General features: G+C 44.7%; 1 protein-coding gene across 1 annotated transcript in view; it reads right to left on the reverse strand.

Moving 5' to 3' along the window:
* Osbpl11 (oxysterol binding protein like 11) overlaps nucleotides 1-10,716 on the reverse strand; it is a 68,658-nt gene extending 57,942 nt beyond the window's left edge. Inside the window, exon 1 of the mRNA XM_027412809.2 lies at nucleotides 9,806-10,716. Coding sequence (XP_027268610.1) covers nucleotides 9,806-10,002 — 197 coding nt within the window. The 5' untranslated portion in view covers nucleotides 10,003-10,716. The remainder of the gene's footprint in view (nucleotides 1-9,805) is intronic.
* Between the last annotated feature and the right edge of the window lie 574 nt (nucleotides 10,717-11,290).

The raw sequence follows: 11,290 nt of genomic DNA on the forward strand, positions 1-11,290 counted from the left end.
TCTAGGCCAGCCTGGTTTACAAAGGTACACAGAGAAACTCTGTCCTGGAAAACCAAAAATTTCAAAAGAATAAAAGGGTTTGTCATTAAAGAACAGGACTCTATGGTAACCTGGGGTGATAGGACCTGGTGACTGATGAGGTATAAAAGGAGAAAGGGACAGAAGAGTGAGAGAGAAAATACAAAGGCCGCAGCTAGATAGATGCCAGCTGCATTTGCTCGTAACTTACACAGTGGCCTTAAGGACCCACAAGGGGCACAGAGGAAGGTTATCTGTGTGCACACAGCATATGTGAAGACATGGTTGTAAACAGGATTACCCAAGGTACATAAATGATAAGAGATGGACAGGGTCTGAGAGAAAACTCTAAGGAAAAGTTCAAGGACAAAATGAAGGAGTTATCAGCAACAGAGAAGTAGAGTAGCAGAGGACAGAGGTCTACGGGTATTTCATGATGAGTGTGAGGCCAGCAATGCTCAGTGCTGTCAGAGACTGGAGTTTCTATTAGGTTGATAACCAAGAGGAGCAGGTGAGTGCAGCGACAAGGGCGGAGCCAGAAGGCAGCACTGGCACCGGCACTGGAATGAGTACAGAGCCTCACACTTAGACCACAGCAGAGTTCAGTTTGAGGTGATCAGGCCCCTTAAATGCTGTCTTAAAGAAGTAACCTTAAATTAAAACATTTAAAGAGCCAACATTCCAGGAGAAGCAACAAAAGACTTATTTTGGTGTTTAATAAAGCACAGGAGAAACTTACAATCCATAATTTTAAGAATGAATTAAATCAGGGCAAGCCATGATGCTGAATCAGGGAGATGAATTCGTAAGTTTTGGCCAACAGCCTGTGTGCTTAACTCTAGTTCTCTTTAGCTCAGGAGCTGTTTGCATTTGTGGAATGTGTGTGAAACTTGGAAGGAGCTAAAGGCAAAATTTTGTGAAAAATGCATTTATCATGAATAATGACAATATCCATGAAATACAAATATTGTAATATGTGATTATATATATTTAACTACTGATTGGGCTGGGGACATATCTCAGTGGTAGAGAACTTACCTAGCAAGATCAAGACCATTAGTTTGATTCCAGCACCAAACCTAATCATTTTTATTATTGTGCTACTCTCCAGTAGATACTTTGTTAGAAACTATAGAGGGTCTGAGGATCACCCTATTCATAAGCTGGCAAATTAGCATGCTTCACAGAGAGAGGCAGGAGAGTCCTAGTGGGGAATGACAGACTTCAGTTCTCAGAGCAACAGCTGTACACAGATTTTCAGCCAAATCCCACTGGGCCACACACAGGGCAAGTGATGCCTACACATAGGACAACATGAAGGGCAGAACCTCAAGCCTTACTCGAACACACATCCCATTAAAGGCAGCTAGCAGGACTACTGACTCTGCCAAAGCAAGTCTTTATTTCATCACATGAGACTTTATTTCATCACACAACAGCAAAAACACAGGACAAATGACAGACAAGATCTCTATCTTCCAAGGCATGTCTTGTGAGCAGAGGTTCTGGTCTCCCTTTGCTCCACAGTCGTTTTCTAGGCTGTATAATGGCCTGGAAGATGGACACATGCGAAGACTTCCGCCCATCTTCCAAAAAGCACAATCACTTGCTAACTCAGAAAGAGATTTGCCTGTTAATCATGGTTAGCTGGCTAGACTGGTGGAGAGCCTAAAAATCAAAATTTTTAAATGTTTAAAATTTTTCAAAAGGCAGTCCCTACCATACATGCCCTAGCTTGCCTTTTAGTGCTTCCTTTGGTTCATTCCTTTCTGTCCACTTCAATAAACAGAAAGTGTAGTTATGGATTTGTAAACTTCCCTTGAAACTAACACAGAAAAAAAAAAATAAAGGGGAAAACTCATTTATGAACTGTTAACATTCACTGTGAAAAAGGGAGGATCCAGAATTAAAAAATCTATCCTCCCTACAAATGGTAAGTAAAATCCGTATGTGAATATAAATGACTCTAAAAGGAAGTTAATTTAAGGCTAATGGAATAAATTCAGTCAACTTTTTCTTATGTCCTCATGAGACAGTCTACAAATACTGCTGAGGCCCTTTCTTCTGATTTCCCAATGATGCTGAAAAGGAAGCCGAGGAGTTTCCGAGCTCAGCTCTTCTGGGTGTGCACACAAATGGGAGTTGAATAACAGAGTGGCTCACACACTGAAGAGGCTCAAAAATATTTGTTAGGAGCTAGAACCCTAGAAAAACATGAGACAAACCATGTATTAAACTAGTTATTATCAGCTATGTACACTCATTAACAGCCTATCTTCTTTTAATACCTCTACGCAATAACTATCTAGAAATAAAAATTCTTCCAATTACTAGCTATGGGATCCTGAGCAACCCACTTCAACTTCCATTTTCTTCCACTACAGAACAGAGACAATGCTCTGAGAACTGTGAGGGTTAAATGTGGCGAGAGAAAGCATGCTGAAGACTAGAAAGACCATTACCTATACTTCTCGTCCTTTCATTTTGAAGCTAGCTGAATACCACCTGCAAATACTTGAGCATATTGAGCTGGACACATCTAAAGCCAAATGCATAATCTGACTGCCCCAAATTCATTTCTCCTCTAGATTTTCAGAATTTTAAATACGGGTGACGACTGGGGATCAATTTGTATTTCCTCCCCTCATTACTACCTCTCATCCCATCCTCCTTTTACCCTTACTGTTTTGCATCCAGGTCACTGTGGCTCAATTCCTAGCAGTGAACTGCCTCTTATTTCCTAACAATCAAATCAAATTTGTTTGATCACACACACACACACACACACACACACACACAGACACACACACACACACACACAGACACACACACACACACACACAGCCTCACTATTAGGTGATCATCCATACTCCATTGCATTCCTAACTATGGTAGACATTTTCTGGCATGTACCCAATAATACAGACAGCTGTCGTGCAAGCCCTGTGTAAGACAGGCTTCTAATGCCTAAAGAAAAGTGATGTGCTGTCACTTACATGCGTAGGTTAGAAAAACTTTTACTGAGAGCTGTAAGTCTGGCTCTCAATTCCTGCCTCTGCTGATATACCACCCAGCTATAGGACATCATGTGGAAAGGCCCACAGGGCCAGGAACCAGCTAGGTCTCCGACCATCAGGCATGAGGACCTGAAATCTTTGTCCAATAAGGCAAAAGGAACTGAATTATGCCAGAGCGCAAGGGAGAGGTAAGAAGCAGAGCCTTCCTTTCTGAATTCAAGCCCCTGGTAATAACGCTGGTTTCATGACGAATACAGACACAAGACACAGCTAACTGAAATACCAATGCATACAATGTGAAGCAATTAATGCTGCTGTTTTTTTGTTTGTTTGTTTGTTTCGAGACAGGGTTTCCCTGTGTAGCTTTGGAGCCTATCCTGGCACTCGCTCTGGAGACCAGGATGGCCTCGAACTCACAGAGATCCAGCCTCCAGAGTGCTGGGACTAAAGGCATGTGCCACCAATGCCCGGCAATGCTGCTGTTTTATCTGGCTGTGGTGGTAGCATACTGAGAGCTGTAAGTCTGGCTCTCAATTCCTGCCTCTGCTGATATACCACCCAGCTATAGGACATCCTGTGGAAAGGCCCACAGGGCCAGGAACCAGCTAGGTCTCCGACCATCAGGCATGAGGACCTGAGATCTTTGTCCAATAAGGCAAATGTCTTCAATCACCTTGGAAGGCTGAGGCAGAAAGTTCTGGGGTTCTGGGCCAGTCTGGGCAACAAGGAGACCTGGTCCCCTTGCCACCTCCCTCAAAGATATGAAGGTACTGCTTTAGTAAACTGAGTCTCTGAACTTGGTGCATTTGTAACATAGTAATAATACACTTGTCTCATCTACGTTTCTTTGTTGTGGGGTATTTGTACACTGTGTGAAGATGTAGTACTGTGATTGGAATAATAAAAAACTGAGTGGCCAATAACTAGGCAAGAGTAATAGGTGGAACTTTGGAGTGGAGGAGACTGGGATATCTAGGAGCAGGATTTTGTCAGCTGACTTTAAGCAAATCAGAGGTACTGTACTAAGAAGAGGTAACTGAGCCACGTGGCAGAACGTAGATTGACAAAAGCAGGTCAATTTAAGAGCTAGTGGGAAAAGCCTAAGCTAAGGCCAAGCTTTCATAATTAATAAGTCTCTGGGTCATTATTTGAGGGCTGGCGGTCCAAAGATAGTCTGACAAGAAAGCTTACTACATTTCTTTCTTTCTTACCCCCATCCCCCGGATTTTTTAAAAGACAGGGTTTCTCTGTGTAGCTGAAGCTGTTTTGGAACTCACTCTGTAGACCAGGCTATCCTTGAATTTATAGAGATCCACCTTCCTCTGCCTCCCCAGTACTGGGATTAAATTAAAGGCATGTGCCATCACTACCTGGACTGTTTTGTTTCAAAACAGGGTCTCACTATGTAGTCCTGGCTGTCCTGGAATTTACCATGTAGACCAAGCTGGCTTTAAACTCACAGAAATCCACCTGCCTCTGGCTCCTAAATGCTGAGATTAAAGGTGTGCACCACCAAACTCGGTTTACCTACATTTCAAAACAAGTCATTTTTAAAAACTACATATTAAAAAGAAAAATATGAGTAAGAATTGCTGGTTGGTAGTGGTGCATGCCTTCAATCCCAGTACTTGGGAGACAGAGTTTTGAGGCCAGCCTGGTCTACAAAATGAGTTCCAGGGCAGTCAGGGTTACACAGAGTAAGAATTACTGCCACAGCATGGTAACTCACACTTAAGCCCAGCAATTTGGAATGCTGACACAGAAGGATGGCAAGTTCAAGAACAACCTGAACTACAGTGAGTTTGAGGCCAGCCTGATGATCTATCAATTTAGTGAAAACATCTCAAAATAAAATACTCTCGGGGCAGAGCATGTACCAAGCACATGTGAGGCCTAGACATCCATCTCCATCATCATCTTTTAAAAGGAGGTGGAGAGGTCCTGAGAGATGGCACAAGCATGAGGACCTGAGTTAGATCCTAGCACCCATATAAAAGTGGGCACAGCAGTGTGCAGCTGTAATTCCAGCACTGGGGAGGCAGAGAAAGGGATCTCTGATTTAGTGAGAGAGCCTGTCTCAAAAAGGAAGAGAGCTGGTGAGAAAGCTCCGCAGGTATAAGCTCTTGCCACAAAAGTCTGGCAACCCTAGTTCAATCTCTGCAACCCACAGTGGAGGGAGAACATTAACTTCCACAGGCTGCATCTGACCATCACATAGACACCATGACACACAAATACTCACACACAAATAATAATAAATTTTTCCTTTTTTTTTTTTCTCTGTAGCTTTGGAGCCTGTCCTTGAACTTGCTCTGTAGACCAGGCTGCCTCACAAAGATTCGCCTGCCTCTGCCTCTTGAGTGCTGGGATTATAGGTGTATGCCACCACTACCCCACTAATTTTCAAATACTTAAAATAAAAATAAGGTGGGAAACAATTGAGAAAGATACAGACAACCTCTGGTGTCCACTTGTACCCACCACACACAACAGCTGTCTGTCTGTCATGCAAAGTGCACTAAGGGGCCAGTGAGATGGCTCTGTGGGGAAAGGCACTTGCTGCCAAACCTAATGAACTGATTTCAGTCCTTGAAACCCACACAGTGGGAGGAGAGACTGACTCCTGAGGGCTATGCTCTAGCCTCCACATGCACACTGTGGCACACACATACCTACACACAGACAACTAAAATGCTTACAACCTACATGCTTGTAAAGTTCTAGGTTTGACTCTCTACACTGCTACAAATAAAATCCTAAAACATATTGAATATAAATAAGCACGTGTTAAATAATGAAATAATACAACTTTATCTGGCACTACAGTAAGAAACCAGAAATAGGGCTGGCTGGAGGGACAGGCATGGTGCTGCACTCCTTTAAAACCCAGCACTGGAGAGACAGAAGCAGGGATCTCTGTGAGTTTGAGACCAGCTTGGTCTACCTAACAAGTTCAGGCCAGCCAAGGTTACATAGTAAGACCAGTGTGGTGGTGGTAAGGGGTGGGAAATGGAAATAGTTAAGAGGTTAAAATCAATTGTTGCACAATCATGAGGACTGGCGTTCCAACCCCAACACCTACTTAACAAGCCAGATGTTTCACAAGTATCTGTAACTCTAGCTCTGAAGGACCCAATGCCCTATTATGGGCTCCATGTGCTCACAGACATGCAAGCCTGCGCACACATGGGAACATGCCTATAAAGACATTAACATGCACATGAGAGAGAGACAGAGAGAGAGAGACAGAGAAAGAGAGAGATGAGAGAGAGAGAGAGAGAGAGAGAGAGAGAGAGAGAGAGAGAGGAAGAAAGGAAGTGAGGGAGGGAGGAAGGAAAGGCGGGAGGGAGGGAGGGAATGACAGAGGAAGGCTGATTGCTGGGAGTTTTGAGGCTAGTTTGGCTTCTGCCTCCCGAGTGCTGGGATTAAAGGCGTTCGCCACCAACGCCCGGCTTTGGAGAAACTATTTTTATTGATTTTTTTTGTTTGTTTTTTTTAAGACAGGTTTTCTTCTTAACAGTCCTGTCTATCCTGGAACTCACTTTGTAGACCAGGCTGGCCCCAAACTGGCGTTCCAACCCCAACACCTACTTAACAAGCCAGATGTTTCACAAGTATCTGTAACTCTAGCTCTGAAGGACCCAATGCATCCTTCAGAGTGAATCCTAAGACAGCCAGGACTACATACAGAAACCCTGTCTCAAAAAAACAAATAAAAGGGGATGGAGAGATGGTTCAGAGGTAAAGAGCACTAACAGCTCTTCCAGAGGACCCAGGTTCAGTTCCCAGCACCCACATGGCAGCTAACAACGGTATGTAACTCCAAAATCTGACACTCTCACACAGACTACATGAAGGCAAAACACCAATCCAAATAAAATAAAGATAAATAATTTTTAAAAAAATAAAAGAAAAAAAGAAGCCAGGCATTGGTAGCACACGCCTTTAGTCCCAGCACTTGGGAGGCAGAGGCAGGCGGATCTCAGTGAGTTTGGGGCCAGCCTGGTCTACAAAGTGAGTTCCAGGATAGACAGGACTGTTAAGAAGAAAACCTGTCTTAAAAAAAACAAACAAAAAAAATCAATAAAAATAGTTTCTCCAAAGCCGGGCATTGGTGGCGAACGCCTTTAATCCCAGCACTCGGGAGGCAGAGGCAGGCGGATCTCTGTGAGTTCAAGACCAGCCTGGTCTACAAGAGCTAGTTCCAGGACAGCCTCTAAAGCCACAGAGAAACCCCGTCTCGAAAAACCAAAAGAAAAAAAAAAAAAAAGTTTCTCCAGGCAGGGAAACTGAGTGGTTGGGACAAGCATGTAAAACAAATATTTCATACATGTAATCCTTCTACAAAATGTTTTAAATATGACATTAACATTTTAAAATGTTAATTCACATCTAAAGCCTACCTATGATCCCAACACTTTGGAGATAGGAAGATCAGTAGTTCAGTGTCATCCTCAGCTACATAGCAAACTCATGGCAAGTTTGAGCTACATGAGAGCCTATCTCAAAACATACATGTACACATACACATACACATTGTATACCCAACAATGTACATTTTCAAAATGGAGGCAGCATCCAATTATTGTAGAGATCAAAGCTACTGATGAGCTTTGTAATGCTCAGATAGGCAGTTGACTACATGGCTCTAGAGTTCCTGAAGCTTTCCTGACTCAGACTCTATCAGCTAAGGTCAGAAAGGAGAGATTGATAAAGAGTCCACAGCACAAGAGAGTAAGACCTGCCTGGAGAAGGGCAAAGAAAAGCCAACCAATGCAAGCACAACAGGAACAGGCCTGAAGGGCAAAAAGAGAAAGCACAGTCAGGAAGTCAAGAGAATGGGAAGGTGCAGCTGTGGCTCAGGATAAGCCGTCAGGAAAGTATTCTAAAGGCATGCTTACTGACAGGGGACTCAGGTGGAATGGAGATGTAAAACTACAGAGCAAACGGCAATAAGTGTAAACTCTACCCAGAGCAAAAGGTTAGGTCACCTCTTATAATTGTTATTATTTTGTTTTAAACATCTCTAGACTCTGAGCCTGGGAAAAGAAGCCAAGAAAAGAAGACTACAAGCTGAGCTCTGAGTATTTGCTCTCTTCTATTTAATCTTCCACTTTAATTTAGAGTGGTTTCAGGAACCAGGTTTCAATTCCCAGCACCCTCGTGGTGGTTCATATCTGTCTGTAACTCCAATTCCCAAGGATCTGACACCCTCACAGACAAACACCAGACAAAACACCAATGAATATAAAATAGTGGTTTTCAGAATTAAGACTATCGAAGACTGGCCTCTGGGTATCTTGAACTTTACCTTATTTCCTTTAATGATATCAAAGTATCCCCACAAGAAGAATTTTCTAATGGTTCATCCTAACTCATAAAGGGAAAGGGCTGGAGAGATGGCTCAGTTGTTAAGAACACTGGCTGCTCTTGTAGAGGGTTTGGTACCCGGTACCCATGTGTCAGCTCACAACTGACTATAACACCAGCTGCAGAGGATTTAATGCTCTCTTCTGGCCTCGACAACCAAAGCACACACGTGCAAACATACATACATACATGTAGGCAAACACTCATACACATAAAAAATAAAATGAAGAAAGTCACAAAGGGTGCAAGACTATCAGACTGACTTTAATTCAATCCCCACTTGCCAATTAAAGCTACCTACTCTCCTCATTCCTGTAAAGTCATACCACGCATATTTCACATACATACATATTTGCATATTAGGTGTTCTGGTTTGGTTTGGTATGGTCTTGGTGAGGGTGTTGATACAGGGCTCTCTATGTAGTCCTGGCTATCCTGGAACTCACCATGCAGATCAGGCTGGCCTGGAACTCACAGATATCTTCCTGCCTCAGCCTCCAGTGTGGTGGAATTAAGGAGAGTGCCACCACACCCAGCCCATATTTTCATATTGTAATACATGCACACTTCACATAATAGTATCCATGGCAAATATGTATCTTTCACAAAATATTGGTTCTAACCCCTTCCAAGTTTCACACACAAACATTTCACAAGTGCAGCTGCAGAGCTTAAAACAAAAGTAAAAATAAACAACAACAACAAAAAAAAAACCCTAGAGTTAAACACACAGGCAGTTAATCAAAATTTAAGTATTCATCACTGTAGTTCCAACATCACAGGACACCCAGATTTCGTTCATTCTTAGAATTAGGAATAGCAATCTCTACCTACACTTCATGTATAAAAACCACAAAAGCGAAACTTTTGTTGCTTCTCTAGGAACTCTTGTTCCTTAAATTTTTTCATTTATGTCAATGAAAACTGTCTATACTCCATTGTCTCTTTGCCTTTGAACCCTAAGTATTTATGTCTCTCATCACAAGCACTCAAAGGGTAAGACACTCCTCTTCTATCGTTCCACAACTTTTGAGCACCCAGCATTTGCTAGCTGCTGAAAGTGCTGAGTTCAACAGTTTCTGCTTTAACAGCCATTCAGGCTTACTTGTAAACAAATTACAACAGAGGCAAAACCAGAAGTGAGTACAGAAATAAATCAGAGGAGGAACACACCCTTGGGCAGTATAAGAAAATCTGGGGTACACTTCTGAATTCCTCAAAAGGCCTCAACAAATACCTGTTGAATGTATTTCTGAATGAAGTGATTCCTGTTCATGGAAACTGGGGTTCTAGCCCCAAGAAAGATTATCAGCTGCTTCGGAAGTGGCCTCCCAACTGCAACACGTAGACCCCAAAAACACTCACGTTCCACCCGAGAAAGTCACTTTGGAGGACCGTACCTGTACTGCCAGCCTTTCGTACTGCCACCGCGGCTGCTGTTGCTGCTGCTACTGCTGACCGCACCCCCACAGCTGCTGTTGCTGCTGTTCTTGTTCGGGGTCACCGCTGTGGCCAGGCCCTCCAGCTTCCCTTCACTCTCTGAGACTTTTAGGACCGGCGCCGGCTCACCTCCCTGCATCTTAACTCCAAAGTTCATCTGCCCTCCTCGGGCGGGAGAGACCAACTGCAGAGGGATCTTGTAGCTACTTTCCCCCCTTTCTCTCTTGCTTTTACTCTGAATGTGATCTCGGACCGCGGCTGGAGTGGAAACCGTCAGGGATCCAGAAAACGAGGACGCGCATTTCCACTTCGGTTAAAACTTTTAAAGAGCACCGGTACCCTTCTGATAGATGCCTCTCCTGAGCAAGAACAAGGAGGACCGATCACCCCGCCAGAGGGCTCGGTGCCACACTCCGAGGAGCAGCCGGGCGGCGCGGGCGAGGTCGCAGATCCTCCGGCCGGGAACGCGGGGCAGGGGCAAGGACAGGGGACCACGGCCGGGGAGCCCCAGAGTCCGCGGCCTGACCTCGGGGCTCCGGGGCGGGCCGGCCGCGCTGCCTCTTCTCCTCGGCCGGGTCCTCAGAAGAAAGGGCCCGTCCAGCCAGTTCGGCGGTTCCCGCCTCAGCCCCAAACTGAGCCGGGGCGGTCGCGCGCAGCCCGCGGAGGGTCGGGCAGACGCCGCCGGGCGGGACGCGGGCTCCGCCGAGGCCGCTTCAGGTGCGGCCGGAGGCGAGAGGTTCGCGGCGGCCTCCTCCGACACCGCTAGCCCTGATGCTCGGCGGACTACACCGGAGTGGACCGGTCCTCGGAGCCTCCCCAGCAACAAACGTACAGCCAGGGCCCCGGCCGCCGCCCCACCCACAGCCGGTCACCCACCCGCCTGCTAGCTCTCCCCGCCTTCCTTTCCGGTGTCGTGTGAGCTCATTTCCGCTAGAGCTGAAGCGCCGGCGCCATCTTTGATTAGGGCAGCCTAGCCCGAAAGGAGGCGGTGACAGGGAGCCCTTAGGGAGAGGAAGAGCCCAAGGGCGAAGCTACCGCGAAAGAGAACCACCGAGGAGAGAGAAACATAGGGAGTGAAATGGCCTTGATAGTAGAGCCCCATTCCATGCCTTTTTAAGGGAACCTATAAATAAATAAATAAATAAATAAATAAATAAATAAATAAATAAATAAAAGAAATTACGGAGCAAAGGGGAAAAAACACGTATTCAGTCATTTGGGGGGAAATAAAACCAACATATTTGAAGTAGTGAGATTGATGCTATAAAGGATTTAACAATAAACTTGCTTAGGAAATATTTAGTTATACAAAGTAGCATTTAGCTAAGGGATCGCTGCCTCCAATACTACTGAAGAAAAGTAGTGTACAATCAGGCTGGCTGCAAACTGTAAGAAAGAAAAATTTGTGCCATAATTAAAGTTTCAGGTCCTAAAGAAGTTTCTGG

Source organism: Cricetulus griseus, chromosome 4 (assembly GCF_003668045.3).
Source record: "Cricetulus griseus strain 17A/GY chromosome 4, alternate assembly CriGri-PICRH-1.0, whole genome shotgun sequence".
NCBI lineage: Eukaryota > Metazoa > Chordata > Mammalia > Rodentia > Cricetidae > Cricetulus > Cricetulus griseus.